The sequence below is a fragment of the Pelobates fuscus genome, chromosome 9 (genome assembly GCF_036172605.1).
Source record: "Pelobates fuscus isolate aPelFus1 chromosome 9, aPelFus1.pri, whole genome shotgun sequence".
NCBI classification, from domain to species: domain Eukaryota; kingdom Metazoa; phylum Chordata; class Amphibia; order Anura; family Pelobatidae; genus Pelobates; species Pelobates fuscus.
This window is the reverse complement of record NC_086325.1, coordinates 63,940,228-63,967,587: the sequence shown is the minus strand read 5'-3', so window position 1 is coordinate 63,967,587 and position 27,360 is coordinate 63,940,228. Positions and strand designations below refer to the sequence as shown.

Genomic DNA, 27,360 nt, shown 5'->3' with positions numbered 1-27,360 from the left:
GACACCTGTCCTCAGAGCCCCTGATACACACTGACACAGAGCAGAATAGGGACTGTTTCCCCTACATAGGGTCACTTGGCAGATATGGATTGACACCTGTCCTCAGAGACCTAATTGTGTAATAATGGTAATACTATTACCTATTATATAATATTGGCAGGGGCAAGGAAATTCCCTCTAAATAGATGGGTATAGGCAAAGAGTATGGAGACCGGAGTGATAAAGTGTCAATAAGGTGATATAAAGTTAAATGTATCACAGACACACAGCCACCCTTTCTCTTAGCTAGTTTCCAGAAATGCTGGATAGGTAGAAGGGCTATAAAGACCCAGAGAGGTCTAAGAAGAATCCTCTAAACTAGCCCTAATCTCCTTAAACACCTTCAAGGGTGTTCTAAGCTAAAGCGCAATCTAAACGTTTAGATGACTGCCTGATTTCCCATCACAGATGCTGGCTAGGAACAACAGTGTGCAAGACAAAGAGTGGGTCTAAGTGCCCATAGTGCAGTAAAGTGTCCCTAGTGAAGTGAAAAAGAGAATAAAGAGCTGGCGCCCTATCAGGGGACGTGTAAATGGCATCGATTTTAGGAACCGGGAGAAGGAAAAAGATGCTTGGTCGGTCCTCCTACTTCAAATTTGGGGCACTGCGCGTGCAATCTAATGTGCCACCAGATAGGAGTGGTGTGTTAAGTAGTACTATTCCTATCAGTTTAATCCCTGTTATGTGCCGTTTTTTGCTTTGGTTTTTGAAGCCACAGTGCAGCACCAGAGGGCCGAAAAATTAGGCATGTACACATGCCTGAAAAATTAGGTATTGTTGCAGCCGCTGCTGTAGCAGCGGCCATAAAAATTGATGTTTGTTTCCCAGGCAGAAAGTGCCCTAAAACATTGGGGCTTGAACCCTAGTTGGTGGCGGATAAGTCACGCAAGTCAACCGGCATTCAGAGCTAAAATACAGCAGCGTGTGGACCATTTTTAGCCCAAGGCAGCTCATCTCATCAGGCCTTTTTTAGTCGAATGTATCGTCCACTGTCAGTCCCTTCGGGATCCATCCCTCATTCATCTTAATAAAGGTGAGGTAATCTAGACTTTTTTGACCTAGGCGACTTCTCTTCTCAGTGACAATACCTCCTGCTGCACTGAAGGTCCTTTCTGACAGGACACTTGAAGCGGGGCAGGCCAGAAGTTCTATCGCAAATTGGGATAGCTCAGGCCACAGGTCAAGCCTGCACACCCAGTAGTCAAGGGGTTAATCGCTCCTCAGAGTGTCGATATCTGCAGTTAAGGCGAGGTAGTCTGCTACCTGTCGGTCGAGTCGTTCTCTGAGGGTGGATCCCGAAGGGCTGTGGCGATGCGTAGGACTTAAAAAGCTCCGCATGTCCTCCATCAACAACACGTCCTTGCCGGCGTGGTCGTGGGAGGAGGAGGATGACTTTCACCTCTTCCCCTGTTAGATTCCCGTTGTGCTGTGACATCAACCTTATACGCTGTGTAAAGCATACTTTTTAATTTATTTTGCAAATGCTGCATCCATTCCCACTTGTTGTAATTCGGTAAAATTTCCGCCACTTTCTGCTTATACCGGGGGTCTAGTAGCGTGGACACCCAGTACAGGTCGTTCTCCTTCAGCCTTTTTATACAAGGGTCCCTCAACATGCACGACAGCATGAAAGACCCCATTTGCACAAGGTTGGATGCCGAGCTACTCATTTCCCGTTCCTCCTCCTCAGTGATCTCAATGAAGGTATGTTCTTCCTCCCAGCCACGTACAACACCACGGGTACCAGATAGGTGACAACGAGCACCCTGGGATGCCTGTTGTGGTTGGTCTTCCACCTCCTCCTCAGAGCCACATTCCTCCTCTGACTCCTCTTCCTCACAATCCTCTTCCAGCATTGCTGCAGGTCCAGCAAGCGATGCAGATAAGGCTGTTTCTGGTGGTGATGGTGACCACAACTCTTCCTCTTCACGCTCATCTACGGCCTGATCCAGCACTCTTCGCAGGGCACGCTCCAGGAAGAAAACAAATGGTATGATGTCGCTGATGGTGCCTTTGGTGCGACTGACTAGGTTGGTCACCTCCTCAAAAGGACACATGAGCCTACAGGCATTGCGCATGAGCGTCCAGTAACGTGGCAAAAAAATTCCCAGCTCCCCAGAGGCTGTCCTAGCACCCCGGTCATACAAATATTCATTAACGGCTTTTTCTTGTTGGAGCAGGCGGTCGAACATTAGGAGTGTTGAATTCCAACGTGTCGGGCTGTCCCAAATCAAGCGCCTCACTGGCATGTTGTTTCACCGCTGGATATCTGCAAAGTGCGCCATGGCCGTGTAGGAATGCCTGAAATGGCCACACACCTTCCTGGCCTGCTTCAGGACGTCCTGTAAGCCTGTGTACTTATGCACAAAGCGTTGTACGATCAGATTACACACATGTGCCATGCACGGCACATGTGTCAACTTGCCCAACTTCAATGCCGCCAACAAATTTGTTCCGTTGTCACAAACCACTTTGCCGATATCCAGTTGCTGCGGAGTCAGCCACTTTTCAGGGCGGACAGGAGTGCTTGTCCGGTGTGACTCTTTCAAGCAAGTCAAACCCAAGACGGCGTGACACTGCCGTATCCGGGATGTGGAATAGTACCTGGGGAGCTGGGGGGTGCCGTTGATGTGGAGCAAGACGCAGCAGCAGAAGAGGACTCAGCCGAGGAGGTTATGGAAGAGGATGGAGTAGGAGGAGTAGAGGAGGTGGCAGCAGGCCTGCCTGCAAGTCGTGGCGGTGTCACCAACTCCTCTGCAGAGCCACGCATTCCATGCTTGGCAGCCGTCAGCAGGTTTACCCAATGCGCAGTGTAGGTGATATACCTTCCCAGAGCATGCTTTGCAGACCAGGTATCAGTGGTCAGATGGACCCTTGCCCCAACACTGTGTGCCAGACATGCCATTACTTCCTTTTGCACAATCGAATACAGGTTGGGGATTGCCTTTTGTGCAAAGAAATTTCGTCCGGGTACCACTGCGGTATCCCAATAGCCACAATTTTTTTGAACGCCTCAGACTGCTATTCAATCTATAACAGTGGAAAAACTTTTTTTCTTTTTAAAGGCATGCTATTGTCACACCTGATATGAGTGGCAAAGTGGACTGGCAGAGGTTGGCAGAGTACATGCTGAAGGCCTGACACTCGCTTGAAGGACACTGACTGCTATTAGCTTACAGTGAAAAACTTTTTTTCTTTTTAAAGGCACGCTATTGTCACACCAGATATGAGTGGCAAAGTGGACTGGCAGAGGTTGGCAGAGTACACGCTGAAGGCCTGACACTCGCTTGAAGGACACTGACTGCTATTAGCTTACAGTGAAAAACGTTTTTCTTTTTAAAGGCACGCTATTGTCACACCAGATATGAGTGGCAAAGTGCACTTGCAGAGGTTGGCAGAGTACACGCTGTAGGCCTGACACCCGCTTGAAGACAACTAACTGCTATTCAATCTATAACAGTGGAAAAATGTTTTTTTCTTTTTAAAGGCACGCTATTGTCACACCAGATATGAGTGGCAAAGTGGACTGGCAGAGGTTGGCAGAGTACACGCTGAAGGCCTGACACCCAGACGCTTGCAGACAACTAACTGCTATTCAATCTATTACAGTGAAATTTTTTTTTTTTTTTAAATGCAAGCTTAAGCTATTGTGACACCAGATATGAATGGTGGCACTGGGCAAGTGGGCACAGTATCCACTGTGAGCCTGACACAGAAGCTGGCAGACAACTAACTGCTATTCAATCTATTACAGTGAAAAACAAATTTTGTTTTTAAATGCAAGCTTAAAGGACCACTCTAGGCACCCAGACCACTTCAGCTTAATGAAGTGGTCTGGGTGCCAGGTCCAGCTAGCTTTTACCCTTTTTTTTTATAAACATAGCAGTTTCAGAGAAACTGCTATGTTTATACTGAGGGTTAAGCCAGCCTCCAGAGCCTCTAGTGGCTGTCTCATTGACAGCCGCTAGAGGCGCTTGCGTGCTTCTCACTGTGAAAATCACAGTGAGAGCACGCAAGCGTCCATAGGAAAGCATTATGAATGCTTCCACGCATGCGCATTCAGCCGATGACGTCGCGAGGAAGAAGAGGAGGAGGAGGAAAGCTCCCCGCCCGGCGCTCGAGAAAGAGGTAAGTTTAACCCCTTCCTCTCCCCAGAGCCCGGCGGGAGTGGGTCCCTGAGGGTGGGGGCACCCTCAGGGCACTCTAGTGCCAGGAAAACGAGTATGTTTTCCTGGCACTAGAGTGGTCCTTTAAGCTATTGTGACACCAGATATGAGTGGTGGCACTGGGCAAGTCGGCACAGTATCCACTGTGAGCCTGACACAGAAGCTGGCAGGCAGGCAACTGCAATTACATTACACAGAAAAAAAAAAAAAGCAGACTGATGTTCTAGCCCTAAAAAGGGCTTTTTGGGGTTCTGTCTTTACAGCAGAGATCAGATGAGTCCTTCAGGACTGTAGTGGACACTGAATATCCTAGCCTAGCTATCAATGTCCCTATCAAATGAGCAGCAGCTACACTTTCCCTCCTCTATCTAAGAATGCAGCTTCAGAATGAATCTAAAATGGGTGCTGTACAGGAGGTGGGAGGGTCTGGAAGGGAGGGTCTGCTGCTAATTTGCTGGAATGTGTCTGCTGACCGTGAGGCACAGGGTCAAAGTTTGCTCAATGATGACGAATAGGGGGCGGATCAAACCGCGCATGTGTTCGCCCGCAGTGGCGAACGCGAACACGCTATGTTCGCCAGGAACTATTCGCCAGCGAACAGTTCAGTACATCACTAATGGTAGAGATTAGCAATAAATATGTCTAATAGTTGCTACTTAAAAAAAAACATGCAAAATGTAGCAAAGGAGATGTACAGTCTGGGATAATGACAGAAACAACAGATTGAATTAGAGTATCAGCAGGAAAAACATATATATATATATATATATATATATATATATATATATTAGTCCATAAGGTATTAACCTGAATGTTATTAACCTGAATGTTAAGACAGGGTAACTCGAGGTGTCACATGGGAATTCTATCGACAGTACTAAACTGTGCCTTCATGGGCACCTAATTTAAAGTCCTGACTGACAAGCCTTAGTATCTGGCTGTCTAAGGGTTAAAGAGATCCTAAGCTGTGCCTTCAAGGGCACCTGTTCGCTGTAATATCCAGTATTATATACTATCTGCTATCTTTAAGTTAGATTTGTCAGCTAAAGATAATTAAGCTCCAGACGTGGATGAGGTAATTCTGATCAGGTAATACTGACTCACAAGCAGGATGGGTGTACTCAAATCTCCTATCAAAGATCATCCACTAAAGCGGTAAAGTGCCGTTGAGGGGGAGATTACTGTTTAGAGCAGTGGTAGTCAACCTTTTTCTACCTACCGCCCACTAATGCATCTTTTTGGTTGAAAAAATTTCCTTACCGCCCACCAGTTTTCGCGCAAATGCAGAATATTTTTAAGAAAGGAGGGTGTTTTAAAAAAAATAAATGTACGTACATTTATCTTTTTATTTTTACTTAATGCAGGTTTATAAGGTTTTTAACTTTATAAAGTTTAATGAGAAAACAATAAAGTAAATTGAAATTACCTTTACTAGTGATTAATGAGATCCTTGAGGTTGATGCTGCGAGACTAAATATTTGATATCTGGTTCGATTTTCGTAAGGAACAAACGAAGGTCTCTTTCAGTGATATTCAGACGACTTCTCTGTTTGCGCATAATATGATTTCTCATTTGTGCGTCAGCTCATCTCCTCTCCCTCCTCAATTCCCCTCCCCACCTTTTTTACCCCTTTTTTCTATTTTTTAACCGTCCTTATAGCAATGCCCAGTAGGAAGGCTGAGCTAGGTAGCCCACTTACTATAGTCCACTATAACAGACAGGCACACATACAGACACACATAAAAGACACACATACAAGACACATACAGACACACACACACACACAAGACACACATACATACACACACATACAGACACACACATACGACACACACACACACACACACAAGACACACACATACAAGACACACACACACAAGACACACGGGACACACATACATACACACACAAAGACACAGACAGGCACACATACATACAAACAGACAGGCACACACACATGCAGACACACACATACGACATACATAGACACACACACATGCAGACACACAAGACACACATACAATGACACATACATACAAAGACAAGACACACATACATACAGACAAAGACAAGACACACATACATACAGACACACACACACACACACATATATACAGACAGACACATACACACACACAAGACATACATACAAAGACACATACAGACACACACACAAGACATACAAAGACACACACACACACAAACACACACACACACATTATATTTAAGTCACCCTCCTGTTTCCTACCTTTAAGGTGCAGGAGGGTGACTTTTCCTGGGGTCCAGTGGTGGCTCAGGTGGATGGGAGTCAGAGTTCCCACTCTGACTCCCTCTGCTTCCTCCCGCGCGGCTCTCAGTTTTAGCTGGGAGGAGTGACCGGGGAATCACTTCCTCCCAGCTCTGATGTCATCACAGGGGGCCCGGTCGCGCTGTTAAAGCGCCCAGCGCTGACCGGGCCCCCTTACAATCCGCATCCATCGGGTGGCCCTGACAGCATGGGCCACCCGATGGACACTTTGGAAGGCGGCCCCGGCGGTTTACCGCGCGGGCCGGAGCCGCAAATGGTCACAGCGGTACTCCGTCGCACGGGTACCGCCGGCTCGCACCCGCCCGCCCGCACTATCAACCTGGAAATCCCTACCGCCCACCTGGACTCCTAAAACGCCCACTAGTGGGCGGTAGGGACCAGGTTGACGACCCATGGTTTAGAGGGAGCCAACGTGGGTGAGCTTCTGACTCTTTTTTTCTCTTTTTCCTTGAGGGTCTATCAATTATATTTAATCTGCAAGATAGAACCTTCTCTTTCTTTTTCACAGTGTGATACTTACAGATATACCTTCTTTTTAAATATAACAATAAAAACATGTTTTATATTTCATTTTTATCTCTCTGGTATATATCTGTAGGCTAAGTTTTGCATTGTAGAACTAAGTGCAAAAGGTACACTGCACTCAGACCACTTCAATTAGCTGAAGTGGTCTGGGTGCCTACAGTGTCCCTTTAATTTCATATCTTAAACTCCTGCTCGCCCTAGATTTATGGGATATTTTCATACGAGTTCTGCCACTGAAATGCCTCCTTAGGCTGGCTAGCTGTACTACTTAAAGGAACACTATAGTCACCTAAATTACTTTAGCTAAATAAAGCAGTTTTAGTGTATAGATCATTCCCCTGCAATTTCACTGCTCAATTCACTGCCATTTAGGAGTTAAATCACTTTGTTTCTGTTTATGCAGCCCTAGCCACACCTCCCCTGGCTATGATTGACAGAGCCTGCATGGAAAAAAAAACTGGTTTCACTTTCAAACAGATGTAATTTACCTTAAATAATTGTATCTCAATCTCTAAATTGAACTTTAATCACATACAGGAGGCTCTTGCCGGGTCTAGCAAGCTATTAACATAGCAGGGGATAAGAAAATCTTAATTAAACAGAACTTGCAATAAAGAAAGCCTAAATAGGGCTCTCTTTACAGGAAGTGTTTATCCCCTTAAGGACAGAGCTTCGGAAGCTTGTCTTTCACTTTGTGACAACGGCATTTTTTGCATTTTTTGCTGTTTGCGTTCAACTGCAATTTGCATTTGACTAATTTATTGCACCGACAAATATTATATACCGTTTTTTAAAGGACAGAAAGGGCTTTCATTTGATGTAACATATATATATATATACATGCTTATTTATTATAAGAAAAATGCAAAAAAAAAGAAAAAATTAGATTTTTTTTTACAGTTTTTGCAATAATAATGTGTGCCTAATTAGTGCAGGTTAAGGAAAGTAATTAAAAATAAATTCATTTAGTTGTTCTGATTTACAGAATATATAATGTGTCTGTGATTTTCAGTTTTTTTTGGTAGTTACAGGTCACAAAGCACAAGGAGTAAAATAAACTTTTAATATGGAGCGATTTTAGAATTTGGTATGTTTGTCTTGTAAGCTTTATAGCCATAAAAGAAAACAAAATTGCCACACAAAAGTATATATTTATATAAAGTAGACACCACAGGCTATTTACCTAAGGTTGTTTTGACACTTTCTACGTAGCCATTTTACTGCCAACCTCTGCTAAATATTGGAGTAAAATTGTGTTTTTTGGGGGTTTTCGCACACAAACTTATAACAAAGAACTTCTCATGTGTATTTTGTAAAGTTGGTGTGTGCTATTCCTGTACAAAGTTTTATTATGTGTTCAGTTACTTCTGCTGAGTACAACGGTACCCCCATTGTATGTCTTTGGCACTATTTCGTGAAGCTACAGTGCCATATAGGAGACCTGTCCTTTTCAGTATTCACAGTAGAATTTTGAGAGACGGATTTAATGAGCCTATGCTTCCATTTGGGGTATTATAACAGTTTGACTGTTCAAAAAAAACCCACAAAGGCCTACCATTTGTAAAAGTAGACACCCCAGGGTATCTCATAAGGTGCATATTGTGCCTTAACATGCCCCCATTTTTTTACCATTACATGCCAAAGAATGTGGTAAAAAATTATTTTGTGCATTTTTTACATACGGATTGCATTTTTGCTGGGCATTTTGTATATTTCATATGTGCCACTAAGTTCAAACCCCCCAAATTATGCTCAGCTAAGTCTTCTGAGTAAAAGGACACCCCCATTGTATGTCTATGGCACTATTTCGTGAAGCTACAGTGCCATACAGGAGACCTGTCCTTTTCAGTATTCACAGTAGAATTTCGAGAGACGGATTTAATGAGCCTATGCTTCCATTTGGGTTATTATAACAGTTTGACTGTTCAAAAAAACCCCACAAAGGCCTACCATTTGTAAAAGTAGACACCCCAGGGTATCTCATAAGGTGCATATTGTGCCTTAACATGCCCCCATTTTTTTACCATTACATGCCAAAGTATGTGGTAAAAAATAATTTTGTGCATTTTTTACATACGGATTGCATTTTTGCTGGGCATTTTGTATATTTCATATGTGCCACTAAGTTCAAACCCCCCAAATTATGCTCAGCTAAGTCTTCTGAGTAAAAGGACACCCCCATTGTATGTCTATGGCACTATTTCGTGAAGCTACAGTGCCATATAGGAGACCAAGCCATATCAGTTTTTACCGAACTTTGAATTTTGACGCCGGGCCTAAGTGCAACTTCCAAGCATCTTCGCAGGTTTTAAATTCAAACTACCCCACAAAGGCCTACCATTTCTTAAAGTAGACACCCCAGGGTATTTCAAAAGGCATATTTTGAACCTTAGCGTGGGATCATTTTTCTGCTAGCTTGTACCAGGTGTAGTGGTAATCGTTTTTTTCTGCCTTTTTGACACACAAAGTGAGTTTGCACAGTATATTTTGCAAACCATATGTGTACTACCACTGTATAATACTTCATATGTTGCTCCGCTATGTCTGCTGAGTACAAAAATACCCCCGTATGTACCTTTGCCAGGTATATGTGGACATCGGAGGGGCACATTTGGGACACAGCCATTCCATTTTTTTTTCCAACTTTCCATTTTTACGCTGTGCCCATGTCCCATTTTAGAGTATTTTACCAGGCTATATAATCCAAATACCCCATAAAGCCATACCATTTCTTAAAGAAGACATCCCAGGGTATTTCAAAAGGCATATTTTGAACCTTAGCGTGGGATCATTTTTCCGCTAGCTTGTACCAGGTGTAGTGGTAATGAGCGTTATTAAATGTATTTTTTTACTTTTTAAAACTTTTTTTACTTTTTAAAACTATTTTTTAAACTTTTGTTTTGCTTATTAATTTTTTTAAAGTTTCCTAAACTTTCGTAAAACTTTTTTTTACAGATTTAACATTTTTCTAAGCTTTTTTTTTACGTTAACCCCTAACTAGCAGTAAGCAGCACTAACAGTAAATTCCCCATTTTTCCCATAACTCCCACCCACCCCAGCTAGCAAAATATTTAATTATACAATATTTAAATTAGTTAATTAAATAAATTTAACCCCTGAGGGTTAAAAAAAAAATAAAAGTTAATCGTCAGGGGTTAAAAAAAATTAGATCACAGTATAAAACTGTGATCTGTATTTTGATCACTGTAGGCAGTGATCGACTGGCAGGGAAGGGGTTAATTTTTATTTGGACTGGGTAAAGGGTTTATTTTTTTACATTTTTTACTTAAACGTTATTAAAACTTTTTTTAACTTAATTTTTTAACTTTTTAAAGCTTATTTTTAAACTTTTTTTTAACGTTAACCCCTAGTTAGCCTAATACTAAATCCCCCAATTCCCCACTAACTTCCACCCTCCCCAGCTAGCTAAATTTATAACTTTAAAAAAATTAAATTAATTAATAAAATAAATTTAACCCCTGAGGGTTAAAAAAATAATAATTAACCCTCAGGGGTTAAAAAAAAAATCAGATCATAGTAAAATGTAATCCCTGCCAATTGATCACTGTAGTCAGTGATCAATTGGCAGGGAAGGGGTTAATTTTATATGAAAATGGGTAAAGGGGGGGTAAAGGGGGGTGGGATTTTAATTTAAACTTTATTTTTTTGTCACCAGGGGGCAGGATCACTGAAGATCCGGCTCCCTGCACTTCACACAGAACCAGGAAGTGCAGGGAGGCGGAGGTGAGTATAGAGAGCACATGTGCCCGCTCTGGCATGCTGTCAGAGCGGGCACATGTACTCTGACAGCCCGATCCGGTGCTCCCGGTCTGCCTCTAATGCAGAGGCAGACCGGAGCACCATTAACCCCACGATCGCCGCGATTGTGGCGATCTGGGGTTAATTTTAACGGGTGACGGACGAGGTCCGTCACTCGTCGTTAAGGCAATCCCCTGAGTGACGGACCTCGTCCGTCACTCGTCGTTAAGGGGTTATGGAAGGCTGTGCAAGTCACATGCAGGGAGGTGTGACTAGGGTTCATAAACAAAGCAATTTAACTCCTAAATGGCAGAGGATTGAGCAGTGAGGCTGCAGGGGCATGTTCTATACACCAAAACTGCTTCATTAAGGTAAAGTTGTTCAGGTGACTATAGTGTCCCTTTAACTATATACTATAACCCCCAATGGTGTAAAGCACTGCACGCGCCAATTCAAACAGACACTGTCTGGGGTGCTGAACAGACCCAACAGATAGAAAATCGAATATAAGGATCTGGGCCTAGGCTTGAGAAAGACTCTACTATTATATAGCCAATACTTAACTGCTGATGATCCTATAAAGTCTGCTTAAGGACCACCCTATGTGTCCCAGGCCCTTATTTGTGTGTCACATATATTTAGGCGTGTGGGAGAGCAGTGCACCCTATTTTTGTTTAGGGGCAATTATGCAAGGCCTCCTAAGTGGAGTCACTGATGTATAGAGAAGGAGCTTACCTACTGTGGTTAAAGCTCTAAAAGACATGAAAGAAACAAAAGTTTTTCCCAGGTGTGGACCTACTGGCAGTGCAGCACCAAGGCCCCAGCAGGTCAGGGCCCCCATCGACACCAGATATAGTCACAGGCACCATGAGGACCTTTTTTGGCCTTGCTGGCAGTTCCTGCCATAAAATACTGGGAAACATGGCTGCAGGGACACTTTTTTGATCTGTGCTTATTGGGGAATTATTTCTGACATTCCCATCGGGGCAACCATGTCGATCGAACCTGGGGCAACAGGATAATCACTCAAAATGAGTCTATCTTATAGAATTTGGGAAAACTGGGACATATATTACAGAATTCCCAGTGTCTCAAAGTAACGTACATTTAAACCTCAATAAATGTGCTTAGAAATCCATCTATGTAAATACAGCAATGTTCATGTTCTAAATGACTAATTTAGTAGCATAAGCTGTCATTAGTAAATCACTTTAATAAGTAAGTCACATTTCTCAGAATAGCCCAGTTCTGGTCCCATCACCAGTCACACCCCAGAATTAAAGGGTCCCTCATTGCCCATTGGGGGGTATCTTGGGAGATGTATCCTTGCAGTTAAGCTGTTTATTTTTTCCCTATTACAAACACTGGAGATGAACAGTTAAATCACAATAAAAGTAGTCCCAACCAGCTGAAATGTCAACGTTTGCAATATCACAGTATAGATATTAGAGTGCAACAACTGTTAGAGGGGCCTACAATGCCAGAGACCAGAATAGCATGGACGTGATTCTACTGCGCGTTCTAAGCGTTTTGGCCATTCCACGCTTCCGTTATTCTGCGCGGCACATGCGCAGTAGGAGTCTCGCTGCGCATGCGCGCTGTGTACTAGCTGGTATACCCGGTGCCCCTCCAGGTCTCGCCGTAGTAGCCCACCAGCCCTCACTCACACCCCGCAGGCTCGGTGCCTGGCAGCGGGTGCTATGGCTGATAACGATGACTTCTACGAGCAGCTGCGGCTGCAACAGCTGTGCCAGGAGCGTGAGGCTGCAGGGGGGCTGGAGCCCTTAACCTACAAGGACCCCAGTGATGGCACTGAGTATGAGTGGGACATGGATAAGAAGGCCTGGTTCCCCAAGGTGAGGGTTCGTGTCTCCTGGGCCACCCACATGTTCACAAGAGCAGTGTTACACCTGGGCGGCCCAGTATAACCAACTCATGGCTTATAAAAGCGGCATTACAAGCCATGGCACCTGGAGCTAGTCACATACTATTGGTATACACCCCCTATAAACCACAGGCACACACCTATGGCTAAGAGTGATCAGAGTTACCGTATGCAGCAATGGCATCCACACATTTTGGGGTTCTCTGTGTGTGTGTGTATATATGTATGTTAGTATACGCCTAGCACTAGTATATTTTTTTCCCAAATTTGGTAGAAATTACATATCTAGGCAGCAGTTGGTATTTGCATTAGCAGTCCTTAAATGGACACTCCAGGCACCCAGACCACGTCTGCCCATTGGAGTGGTCTGGGTGCCAACTCCCACTACTCTTAACCCTGCAAGTGTAATAATTATCTTGCAGGGTTAACTCCATCTCTAGTGGCTGTCTACTAGACAGCCACTAGAGAGCACTTCCTGGATTATAGCACAGAAAACCTGTGCTAGAGCGTCGCTGTGTGAGGACCTCCAGCGTCGCTCAATTCTCCATAGGAAAGCATTGAAAAGCATTTTCAATGCTTTCCTATGGGGAGCTCTAATGCGCATGCGCGGCATTGCCGCGCATGAGCATTAGGTCTCCCCGGCCGGTGGGCAGGATCAGTCTCTCCCACCTGCCAACGTAATGCAGAGGAAGAAGCAGTGACGTGGGACATGTCGCTGACTCTGGTAAGTGACTGAAGGGGTTTTCACCCCTTCAGCAACCAGGGATTGGAAGGTGGGAGGGAGAGGTGACCTACAGTGCCAGGAAAACTGATTGTTTCCCTTTAATTACGCCCTTCTTCCTCAAAGTGGAACTATCGCATCTCTGGAAAGTGCGCCATTAAATACAACATTGAAGTCACCTACCAATTGGCTTTACTTTCTTTTTTTTATTTTCTTTTTTTATGATGCTCTGGTTCAAAGGGACACTCCAGCCACCATAACAACCTAATCGGAGTGAACTTGTTAAGGTACGATGAGGTCCCGGATGCCAGCTTTCCATCATTGCACAAAACAAAGTGAAAAAGATATGTACCTTTTTCAATCCATTTTGTGAATGGGATGCTGACACTCAGTCTTTCAGCGGACTCTGGGGTTAAACTGTTTGTCAGTGGTTTAACTTCTGAAGGTAAGTTGGTGCTGGGGACCTGCTTGCACCACATTGCCCGTGGTGTCCTGCACTAAAAGTTTTGCTTTCCTATAAAATCTTTATGGGGGACCCAACTAGACATTTTATAATTCTTTATTTTTGGTGCACAGCGAATTATACAGAAGCCTGCCTTGTCACGACAACAAGGGCGGGCACAATCGTAATAATACATTGTAACATTCATCATACAGTGGACGAGGCTTGCAAGAGACTGTTACATCATTGAGGACATTACGCACTTTTTTTCAATCTATGTAGTAGGGTTGTAGCCCCGATTTTGGAGTCGTTGCATACTAGCATATTTAGGTTATGTGATGGTAATCCTCTATCAGGTTGATTTGAGGCAGTATGTATGGGCTAGCTAGAGTGGGTGGATGCAGGGTTTTAACATTCTGGATGCTTGTTAGTAACGAGTGAGTGACGTGAGGGTGGTTGTAGAGTGTTGGTTTGTAGCTTCTTAGCTCATGAGGGTTGGGTGTGAGGTAGTCGTTTGGGTAGCCAAAGTGATGGAGTAGGTGGTGTCAGGAGGACTATTTGGTTCCCTAAAGAGGTAAGTGCCCCTAACCAAGAGGGTATCGGGGGGGGGGGGGGGGGGGAGAGGGGGGGTTGGACACCTCTGGTGGGTGTGCCTAATGTGTATGTACATTCGAGACAGGGCTTCAACTGCTCCCAGTAAGGCCTGGCCATGTAAAGAATGAGTACCAAAAGGGTAACGTGTTAGTATTTTGGCAACAGAGAGAACTAAAGTGAAAAGTACAAATACAGGACATAGATGAACTGTTGCAGGTTGCTTCCAAACGTGGAGCGGTGTCTTCTCCCTGATCAGTCAGGTGGCTGGTGTGGGTCTTGGTGTGCTTCGTGGCACAAATGGTATTGCTGCTTCTGGGTCCCAGGCTTGGGTGAGAGGTGTAGTAGATGTGGCCGGTGTGGCGTCTGTAAGACCCAGAGCCTGGAGCAGCGCCTCTGCTTCAGATTCCGCTGAGAGCTTATGAACAGTTCCGTTATGGGATACAAGAAGAGATCTCGGCGTCCCCCATCGGTATGTTACTCCTGCTGAGCGTAGGTGGCTAGTGAGGGTTGCCAATGATTTACGCCACTGTAGCGTGGCCTTGGTAAGGTCCTGGAAGAATGTTAGATGCGAGTCCTCAAACAACAATGGAGTCTTGCCCTTCACTGCCGCCATGATGCAGCTTTTGTCTTGGGGTGACAAGCACCGAACAATTACATCGCCCGTGATTGGGGTCGAGGTCTTGGTGATGGTAGGTAGGCGGTACAGTCCAGCCATGATGAACTTTTTGGCTAGGGCCGCAGGTAATAATAGAGTGGCAATGAGTCTCCTCATATAGTGGGGTAATTCCTCCGTTGTGATCGTGGGGGGTACCCCTCTGATTTTCACATTGTTGCGGCGGTGTCTGTCTTCTTGCGTGGTTATTTGTAGCACCATGTTGTGCTGTGCATTTTAGAGTTGGTGCATTGCGCTTTGCGTATTTTTCCCATGTCCCCTTCAGCAGCAGTCGTCTTCTCACTGATCTGTCTTATGCTTGATTTTAGGGTAGCCATGTCTGCAGTGAGGAGCCTCTGTATTTCTAGCAGTGTATTCTGCATGTTATGGAGGTCCTGCTTTGTGGCAGGGGCTGTCCCCCCAGGGATGTCTGTGCTTCCCCTTGTGTTGCTGGTGGCGGGTTGGGGGTCACGCTTGGCATATTTGGAGTTGTTGGGAGGTTTGGGCCTTCAGGGCTGTCTGTGGTCGCCATTTTGGTCGGTACTTGCCTCATGAAAGTGCCGATGTCCCGCTGCTCTGCGTTGTTGCCAGGCTGTGACTTCTGGGATCTGCGTCCCATTGCTGGCGGTAGGTGTGTGTGCTGGAATGCGGCAGTCAGGCGTGTCAGCAGCACTGTACAGGCTCCGGTTGCAGAGGAGCCCCTCGAGGTACGCGGGTGCCTGTAAGTAGCAGGCCCCAGACCTGCGTTTCGACTTCCCCTGCTTTGGGGGGTATAGGAAAGGCATCAATGGATGCTGCAGATGGTCCCCAGTCCGTTCCCACAGGTTTTGGAGCCGGATGGGTCTTTTAAGCAGAGGGATTATGCTGGATTTTAGTGCCCGGTCGGGAGCTACCAGAAATGACGTCTCTCCTGTTTCGCGGTTAGGCTCCGCCCCCCAACTAGACATTTTAATACCGATTCCATATAAAATGGTGTATCTTACAAAGTTTAGTATTAATCTCATTCAACAACTGGAGCAGAAAGTGCACTTTAAAGTAAAACTTAAAGACTTCATGCATTAGATAAAATAGTATGAATCTCTAACTAGGTGCCAATAATTAGGTGCAATATTTTTCTTTGTACTCGTTTTAATGATACATGAAAGTTTAGTACAGTACTACTTTAGTAACAATTGACAGTGTTGAAAGAACACTTTAAGCAACATAACTCCTACAGCGCACTTGAAGTGTTTTAAAAGTATTCCTTTTTATACTGTAAAGTTTTGCTTTAGTTGTACAAAGCTTTCTATTGTTTCCTATGTATCATTAAAGGTACACTATATCCACCCAAACCACTTCATCTGAACTGGTCTGGGTGCAGTGCCGATGTCTGTTTAACTCTGCAATGTAAAGAGAAACTGCAGTGATTACATTGCAGGGTTAACTCCACCTTTAGCGGCAGTCTTCCAGACAGCCACTATAGGTGCTTCCGGATCCCTAGTAGAGTTTTACTCTGCTATGCGACATTGGATGTCCACAGACTTTGCATGAGGATGTCTAACAACTTGCATGTTCCTCATAGGAAAGCATTGATTCAATACAATTCAATGGGCGCGTGGTGGTCGCTGTGCATGCGCATTAGGCCCCATCACGGGAGGAGGATACCTAGCCAGAGGGTGCCTCGGCACTGGAAAAACCTATAAGGTTAAAAGGGGGTTCGACACACTTTACTTGTCGAATGTTGGGGGGACCTACAAAACTAGGGACAGGGACACTATAGCATTAGGGATACAGGTTTGTATTTCTAACGCTATAGTGTTCCTTTTACATAAGTACAAAGAAAAATATTGTACCTAATTTGGGGCTCCTAGTTAGATTCATGCATGAAAATAAAGTTGGTTAAATTATTTCACATACATTTTAATCCATGTAGTTTTATTTTAATATTATTGTGTGATTCTTTATTTTTTTTTATTTTTTGTAACTAGATAACAGAGGATTTCTTGGCATTGTACCATGCAAATTATGGCATACATACAGAAAATGCAGATGATTCTACTACTGCCAATGTATCTACCAAAACTCAGAAGTCTGGTACCCCCAAGGGACCTAAAGGTGTACAAATACCTACGAAAGAAAAGATTCAGACGGAAGCAGCTGAACAAAAAGGAAAGGGAGAAAAACGCAAGCAAGATCAAGGTGAGAATGTAGTGTGCTAAACATTGTGAAAAGGCGTTTTTTAAAGGTATTTATTTGATCAGATATGTTGCATAGTTACATGACTCAAGGTGGCACTGTCGGGTCTCCATCTTCTATTAATATATATGAACTTTATGAAATAAATCATATATTGCTTTGGAATGTTACTGAAATTCCAGCGCAATCAAAAATATATATATATAAGACAAAGTAGGAGTCTCTTGTACTTGCGCTCTCGGCATGGTACTGTATGTTGGAGGCCAGCTAAATAGGCTGTCAGTCAGCTCGGCATGCTTGATGCTAGGCGGACTTGCCCCTTCAGTTGGCATGCCTTCCATTAAGGGCATCGCCAGTGATGCGAGTCTGGTGATGCCCACCTATCCCGATCTAGGAGGTATGTGAAAATACAAAGGTGACGTGGTATATTTATCAGTAAAGGAAGATGGTGATACTAAGAATGAAAAGCCTTCTCTTTTATCTCTTGGTTGGTGTTTTTTGCATGAGCAGAGACTCTACAAGTGTTGGTGTTATTCCACATGTTTAATAAACATTATAAAATTAATAGATATACCACTGCTTTTATCTTATTAACAGGGACTAATGAAAATGTTAAGAAAATTGGGCAGACTTGATGGACTGAATGGTTCTTATCTACTGTCACATTCTATGTTTCTATCAAGGCTCAAAAGTAAACAGATGTACAGATACCAAACTATTTTGTATCTGATATTAGCTTGCATTTTAGTTTTTCAGTTCATTTACAAGACAAATTGACATTTTGTACAATAGGTGACAGAAACATGCAATTGCATTTTTATTATAATATAAATGTTATTTTTTAAGATGTTATTTATATACTCATTACATCTGCTCTCCATTTTCTCTGCTGAATATGTTGCAGTTTTATGAAAACTTTCTTCTTTAGTGTTCCTTAATCATTCCTCTTGTTTGGCCATTTGTTGACCTGTGGCCCTTCACTTATTTGCCTCTTCTCAAGTCACATCTGAGAATTTAAACAGATGGTTTACATGGTCCAAAACCAAATATTTGTGTAGTGTACACACACTGTACAAGTTCCCATATCCCTTCACAGACTACTTTTATTGATTGAGCCTGAGGTACCATTTTTAAAACTGTTGCCCAAAATTGTACCACATCGTCAAGGTGGGTTCTTACCATCATTATAAAGAGGCAAACTTACACCGATCAGCCACAACATTAAAGTCATCAGCCTAATATCGTGTAGGTACCCCTTGTGTCGCCAGAACAGCTCTGAAAGGTTAAAGCATGAACTACACAATACCTCGGAATGTGTTCCGTGGCATCTGGCACCATTTAATTAGTGTCAGGATGGACCAGTGGCCCAACACGCAGAATTAAGTAAAACACGTAACAAATATTACTTATTATCGGGCCTTAGAATTGCCACAATTAACGTAATAGAATAAACAGTAAGGAATACATACGCAAAGAACAAAGCCAAAGGGTCAGAGATACCAGAAATACGGGAAGTCAAGCCAAGATCAAAAAACAATAATCCGAATCAGGAATGTGCTCTCGGATAACCAACAGGATGGAAACCACAACAGGGCACTGAACAACTGCAGGTTTGGGTTTAAATAACCCAGTAAATCCTGCTATTGGCTAATTTGGGTCCCATGACCCTATGGAGCTGCCAGCAGGGGAACTGTCGGGCAGTCCCCAAGGCTGCTAAAAAGTAAAAATAAAATTTGTGTGTATATATGTATATATATATATATATATATATATATATATATATATATATATATATATGTATGCACACACACAGATACTTTAATAAATGTCAGCATGTATAGTGTGTGTGTGTGTGTATATATATATATATATATATATATAATATATATATATATAGTGTGTATGAAAAGGAGTCCTTGCACTCAAGCCAAATATATCAAAAAGTACTTTGCCAGGTGCCAGCCAAGGTTCACTTATCCAGAGAAAAACAATACATAGGGCTGCACTCACAGTTGGAGATTAAAATCTTCAATGCTTTATTTCTTTCATTTAAAAAAAATAGATCGACGTTTCAGTCCAGCTTGTGGACTTTCCTCAGGATCAAGACACATCAAGATACATCAGGTAACCTGTCCTGATGAAAGCTCCTGATGAGCTTTCATCAGGACAGGTTACCTGATGTATCTTGATGTGTCTTGATCCTGAGGAAAGTCCACAAGCTGGACTGAAACGTCGATCTATTTTTTTTAAATGAAAGAAATAAAGCATTGAAGATTTTAATTATATATATATATATATAATATACACACACCTATACATGGGTGGTATCACTGTGCTCGGGAGATGTTGCTGAACACATATTGGGGTGTTCTTTGGCAGTAAGCCTTAACGTTCTTAGTACATGTATTCTTAAATTGCTATGTGTGTCAAAAAAATCACCAATTTAGTTGTGTTTTTTTTTTTGGCATAGATTGGTGGTAAAATGGTTGCTTGAAAAGAGTCAAAATACCTCAAGTTTAATATATTAAGTTGTGTTCTTTGAAACAAATATATACATGTGAAGGGTTATTCAGGGATTCCTGACAGATATCAGTATTACAATGTTTAATTTGGGGGGGAGGGAGGGGGGGGGGGGGGAAAGGTTTGGAAATAGCAAAGTGCTACTTGTACTTATTGCCCTATAACTTAAAAAACAAACAAAACAAAAACATGTTAACATTGGGTGTTTCTAAACTCAGGACAAGATTTAGAAAGATTTAGTATGGGTGTTTTTTGGCGTTTGTAGATGCATAACAGATTTTGGGGATCAAAGTTTGAAAAAGTGTGTTTTTCTTTTTTACGATTATTTTTTTTATAGTAAAGGATATTATGAAAATAATGGTATCTTTAGAAAGACCATTTAATGGTCAATCACATAGACTGTAACACCCACATCTATATTTCTACTAACTTCTTCATAGAACGCAATTAAGTTAGTTTTGCATGGCCTGTTTTTCATAAAACCATGTTGATTCCAGCTAATGGTATTGTTGCTCAAAATACATTTTTGAATATTATTACTTAACATTCCTTCAAATAATTTCCCATCCACAGATGTTAGGCTCACAAGTCCCATTAACGTCTCATGGACAGAGGGTTAGAGGTTATCCTTACCCCCATTGAATATAGTAGGAGCATTTTTATTTGCTCAGCAACTTCCTGATGGTGAATAAACTGACTTTTTTTTTTTTTTTTTTTAAAGGATCACTATAGTGTCAGAAAAACAAACTTGTTTTCCTGACACTGTCATCCTTAGGACCCCCCACCCTCAGGGTCCCCCTCCCTTGGTGCTGAAGGTTACTGACCTTAATCCAGCGCTGGTGACCTCTCCTCCCCTGCCGACGTCAGCTCCCGAGTGGAGCGGAATGCGCATACATGGCAAGAGCCGCACGCGCATTCAAACAGTCCATAGGAAAGCATTTCTCAATGCTTTCCTATGGACATTCTGCACGCTGGAAGCGATTTTTCGCATCCATCGTCGCAGAAGCGCCTTTAGCAGCTGTCAGGAAGACAGCCATTAGAGGTTGGATTAACCCTGCAATCTAAACATAGTTTCTCTGCTATGTTTACATCTGAAGGGTTAAAACCTGGGTGACTATAGTGTCCCTTTAAATTAATACAAACAGGAATACAAACATATATTTCTGACCTTATAGTGTTAAAATCACTATCCTGCCCCCCTAAATAAAGCAATATCTTACATTTATTGCAGTCTGCTGGCTCAGCCCCTGATCTACCTTCTTGGTTAACATCATCAGAAGTGATGATCACCACCAATGACAATGCTTTCCAATAGGAAAGCACTGGGTTGGCTGAGATTGCCAAACACCGCCCTGGCCATCAGCATCTCCTCACACAGAAGCATTGCATCAATGCATCTCATACAGAAGCATTGCATCAATGCATCTCATACAGAAGCATTGCATCAATGCATCTCATACAGAAGCATTGCATCAATGCATCTCATACAGAAGCATTGCATCAATGCATCTCATACAGAAGCATTGCATCAATGCATCTCATACAGAAGCATTGCACCAATGCATCTCACACAGAAGCATTGCACCAATGCATCTCACACAGAAGCATTGCACCAATGCATCTCACACAGAAGCATTGCACCAATGCATCTCACACAGAAGCATTGCACCAATGCATCTCACACAGAAGCATCGCACCAATGCATCTCACACAGAAGCATCGCACCAATGCATCTCACACAGAAGCATTGCACCAATGCATCTCACACAGAAGCATTGCACCAATGCATCTCACACAGAAGCATTGCACCGATGCATCTCGCACAGAAGCATTGCACCGATGCATCTCGCACAGAAGCATTGCACCGATGCATCTCGCACAGAAGCATTGCACCGATGCATCTCGCACAGAAGCATTGCACCGATGCATCTCGCACAGAAGCATTGCACCGATGCATCTCGCACAGAAGCATTGCACCGATGCATCTCGCACAGAAGCATTGCACCGATGCATCTCGCACAGAAGCATTGCACCGATGCATCTCGCACAGAAGCATTGCACCGATGCATCTCGCACAGAAGCATTGCACCGATGCATCTCGCACAGAAGCATTGCACCGATGCATCTCGCACAGAAGCATTGCACCGATGCATCTCGCACAGAAGCATTGCACCGATGCATCTCGCACAGAAGCATTGCACCAATGCATCTCGCACAGAAGCATTGCACCAATGCATCTCGCACAGAAGCATTGCACCAATGCATCTCGCACAGAAGCATTGCACCAATGCATCTCGCACAGAAGCATTGCACCAATGCATCTCGCACAGAAGCATTGCACCAATGCATCTCGCACAGAAGCATTGCACCAATGCATCTCGCACAGAAGCATTGCACCAATGCATCTCGCACAGAAGCATTGCACCAATGCATCTCGCACAGAAGCATTGCACCAATGCATCTCGCACAGAAGCATTGCACCAATGCATCTCGCACAGAAGCATTGCACCAATGCATCTCATACAGAAGCATTGCATCAATGCAAGTTCATTGTCTCCATGCGGAAGGTGGAGACAGCACTGCCTCAGGAAGCACCTCAAGTAGCTATCTACTTGGCTGTAATTTAAACACTACCTTTTCTCTGAAAAGACAGTGTTTAATGCAAGAAGCCTGCAGGCACCGACTATACTCACCAGAACAACTGCAGTACATGTAGTTGTTCTGGTGACTATAGTGTCCCTTTAATCCTGTTAGTTTATTGTTATCTATAAGTAATAAAGTGTGTGTGTGTGAAGGGTAGGTGGTGGGGGTCAGGAAGCACTGCAAACTGGATTGTCCCTATTATTTCAGTTATGTCTAAATGCTTGAACAAAGTAAAGGCCACTTTGGCATTTTAAATGCCATCTCTTTTCTGGATTACAAATAATGGAACATGTTTAACTATAGAGAAACTCTTTAATTCGGAATGTGTGCATTTTGTGACTTGTAGTGTTTTTCTGAAATTATGGAAATATTAGCTTTTAGTCTGTTACCAATAGATGGCGCTATGCTCAGTGCTATATTACCAATACAAGTAAAGCAAATCAAAATCCATCCTCTCTCAGGCTGGGTTATACACTAAAATCAGAATTACGAGATTCAAAGTGAATTTCAAAATAGCCAAATTAGGAAAATTCTCCAAATCAGCTGTTTTTATTCTGTCAGTTTTGTCTTAAAGGAATATTATACTGTTAGCAATACATAAATCTATTTGTAAAGGTATAGTGCCCTGCTTTCTGTTTTGGTGCTCGTCTAAATGCTTTCCCATAGGAACTTGCAGCTAAACACAGTGCTGCGCCAGTCAAATGTTCTCCTGCAGAATGGCAATGTTTTCAGTTGCATGGTTAAAACGACAGGTATATGGCACCCAGAACATTTCAATGAGATGGAGTGATCTGGGTACCAATAGTGTCACTTTAACATAGAAATTTACTTTGAATTCCTGACAGGTCTCAGTTTGGTAAATAGCCCAGTATACAGGGGTGCCGTGAGCTGACACCTACCCATAGTATCACACAGGTTTCCTTTCTCAATGTGCCTTGTTTAGTCTTGATGCTCTAAAATATGCATTCCTCCAGTTTTGGTGCTCCATGTCACTTGAAACTAATATACTGTACCAATTTAATACACTGCAAGGAAAGACCACCAGTGAACCGGCGTCTGGTTCATGGGCGCCCAATATTCATTAATGCATGTGGGGAGTGAAGACTAGCCCATCTGGTTCAATCATTCACAAGAGCTACTTTGGTTCTGAAATTGCTGAAACACTTGAAAACCTTGGGTCCTGGCATTCATGGGATATTACTTTGACGAAGACCATGTACACCCCTTCATAGCAGTGTTGTTCCCTGATGGCAGTGGCTTTTTTCAGCAGAATAATGCACCCTGCCAAACTGCAAAAATTGTTCAGGAATGGTTTGAGGAGCATGACAAAGAGTTCAAGGTGTTGCCTTGGCCTTCTAATTCCCCACCTCAAAACTTGCAGGATCTGCTGCTATTGTCTTGGTGCCAGATACCACAGGTCTCTGTGTCCATGCCTCAACACATCCGAGCTGTTTTGGCAGCACGAGGGGGACCTACATGATATTAGGCAGGTGGTTTTAATGTTATGGCTGATCAGTGTACATCCTAATGGAGCAATACACTAGTACAGAATGTATAATCAATTTCACATTACAATCTGATTAATATACAGAAGATGTATATCTTTTAATCCGTTAAATAAACGGCAAATGTTTTGGAAGGAAACATGCCAAAGTTGTTTTTAAAGGTGCTATTTCTAAACCAATATGTTCCTTGTCATAGGGCTGTGCTTGGGTCATTCTCTATGATTAATTCGATAAACACGTGACCCTGGAGGATTGTTTTGCTTTAGCAAGTAAATCAGAATTGCAATACTAAATTCCTTGGGAGTGAGTTATATTTACCACGTTACTCACTCTATCGGCTTAATGGCTTGGATTTTTATAGCTGTTAATGCTTTAAGATTTGAATTCCTGCCAATGACATAAGAAGAGTTTATATAATGATAGGTGGATTTGTGTTTGCATAAAAATTCTTGTGTTTAGTTATTCAATTTAAATATTTTGTTCATGCACATTTCGATCGAGGGTTGGGTATAACAGCAACACCTAAACAATTCTGTAGTCTTATTAATAGTTCTAATGTTTTTGCAGAGACACTATAGTCATTAAAACAACTTAAGCTTAATGAAGCAGTCACCAAAATAACTTTATCTTAATGAAGCAGTTTTGGTGTATAGCTCATGTTGAAGCCTCCCACTGTTCAATTTTCTGCCATTTAAGATTTAGTTTCTGTTTATGCAGCCCTAGCCACACATCCCTTGGCTGTGACTGACACAGACTGCATGAAAAAATCTTTCATCATATGTTAACTTGCATTATAAGTGTTTTATCTCCTGCTCTGTAAATTGAAATCTAGGCTCCTTCAATGTCTATCAACTATTAACAGTGCAGATTATAAGAAATGTCAAATGAAACACAATTTGCAGTAAAGGAAGTGTAGACATTAGATGTCTCTTTACAGGAAATATTTAGGAAAGCTGTGTAAGTCACATGCAAGAAGGTATTTCTAGGGCTGTATAAACATAGTGATGTGTTATGGTACTTTTTGAAAGTAAACCAAAATGTTCAAATGTCTATCTGTTCCTGTCCAAATCAGTAAAATTAAATTGCGTATATACGCTGAAGTAATTAAGTCTGACACGCAAGGTTCAGGTTAAAATAACTTCGAGAAAGTTTATTGGCAAGTGAAGTAAAAAGCGGGCGCGCAGGCCCTTTTAAGAGGCATTTTGCGTCATCATTGATTATTAGAATATCAGCAAATAAACATCATCAATTGGATTAATTGTTAAGTGACGGGGTTAGTGTCTTACCTATTGGTTCGTAAAATTAAGAGGTTAGTCCCGTGCCCACCCATCAGAGGTGGGATTATTCTGGACACGGGGGGGATAAGGGGGTCCTAAGCGTCATTTTACACGGTCAATAATATCAGACTTCATGTCCAGGTGCAAGGTCTCTTATGAATAGAACATTTCATTACTACTGTGTTCTGTGGCCTTCAAACTATACTATCTTACAAGTTCTAAGGAGTAGCCAGCAAGTCTTAAGGAGTACCCAGCACCTCCTGGCATTTGTCCTTGTAGGAAAACACAGTCTTTGTCTACTATATTAATTGGGTTGAGAAGTTCAGTCACGTAATGTAGTTTTAAAATGAACAAGTTAAGTCATGAGGACAAAATGGAGGATTTGAAGAAGTCAGGTTAGGAGGACAAAATGGAGGATTGTCACAATATAAGGTTAAAATGGAGTTAGTACAATAATTCAATACAAGTACAATAATAATTTTTAATAATTCCACATCAGTCCCCCCTATGAAATGTTAGATTCTAAGAGATAAAACTTTATTATGTTAGTATCAGAAGACGTGTTAACCCAAAGGCACAGAAACCCCGTGGCCGCTAGCTAGGTGTTAATGCAAAGTGCAAGTCTGTCCCTAGAACTGACCCTAATAGGCTAACTCATCCATCAGTATGGCTCTCGAACACTTCACACCCATGGGTGTCCCATGGCAGCTAACCCACCACTTCTCCGCACGGGGCCTTTACCATTCACTGACAGATGCTGTCCCTGAGCTAGTCCCTTCCTAGAATTCCTGCACTTTATCAACAAAAGGGAATGTTTGCAGCGGCAGACAGGGTGAATTGATGTCTTGGGACTCCTGGTCATCAACTTCGAGATGGGTGAAAGTGGGTGCCGCTTGGTCAACAGTCTTCATGAGGGATTTTCTCAGACATGGGAGGATACAACAAAAGAGAAGAGCAAAAACAAAAAGAAAAATTAGTATAGCCATACCAATCTGCATTAAAGCCTTTTGCCATCCTGTCATCCAACCAAACCATCTTTCCCAGGGGTCTTTTATCCCAGAATTCCTTTTTAACTCTTCAGACAGGTCATTTAATTTTTCTATGGCTAGTGTGACTTTACCATTAGGGCCTGTGTTTTCTGGGATGTAGGTACAACATGTCATGGTGTCGGGCAAAATTTTACAAACCCCTCCTTTTTCGGCTAAGATCATATCTAGGGCCATTCTATTCTGGAAAGTCATTTGGGATGTGGCCTGCAACTGTTCGGCCAACCCCTGGAGGGCGTCTCTGGTGTAATTAACAAAACGCTGTTGGTTATAATAAATGTAATTTATCCAATTTAAATTCTTGTTTGCGGTAACTATGGTAAAAATTGATTCAAATCCTGCGGCAACTTCATCCCTTGCTTTAAACTCATTGGGTACCCCCCTGGGCACTCCAATGGCATCGATATACACATGAGGATCAAAACTTCCTTTCACTGGGGCGTCACGTTTAACCTTAGTGTGGCTGGACTCATGGGTGTTGAGGTGTGTGTCAGAAATAATGTGTATAGGCATAATGGCCTTAGTCAAAGTACACTCCCCCCACCATTCCGTGTCCATTCTGGATCTTAGTTGTAAATCCCCACACAACCAGTAAATGTCTCCTAGTGACCTAGTGTGATGTTGCAGCAAGCGTACAGGGACAGTTCTGTATGTAGCACAATAACCTTTGGAAAAGTTACCTACAAATTTACCAATACCATCGTACATGGCATAGCAAGTGTAATTACCTTTATATACGGTAATACCATCAGGGGGTTTGACATCTTTGGCTAGAAGAGGATACTCCTTTGTCCATGCAATGCATATGGACCTGTTAAAATTATAGTGATAGGCAAAAAGGCTTAAAACACATTCTTCTATATCTACGGGTAGGATTAAAGGTACGGTACCCAGGTGAGGCCGGGCACCGCAACACACATAACATGCGGTTCTATTATGCTTATTGGCATTATATTTCATCCATTCTAACCATAAATTTACATCATTAAAACCTGTTTCAGCGGCCATGGTATCTTCAAAAGTGGGGTTAGCAATGGCCATCATGTCTTGAAAGGTCTGGATATGAGGTTTTAATGGGTTAGGGACCATATGGGTGGCCCCT

The 27,360-nt window shown here is 42.7% G+C and overlaps 1 protein-coding gene across 1 annotated transcript in view; it reads left to right on the top strand.

Moving 5' to 3' along the window:
- Positions 1-12,364: 12,364 nt before the first annotated feature.
- The window catches only part of HTATSF1 (HIV-1 Tat specific factor 1), a 37,401-nt gene continuing 22,405 nt past the window's right edge, over positions 12,365-27,360 (top strand). Inside the window, exons 1-2 of the mRNA XM_063432028.1 lie at positions 12,365-12,654; positions 17,060-17,270. Of these exons, the coding sequence (XP_063288098.1) occupies positions 12,499-12,654; positions 17,060-17,270 (367 nt within the window). The 5' untranslated portion in view covers positions 12,365-12,498. The remainder of the gene's footprint in view (positions 12,655-17,059; positions 17,271-27,360) is intronic.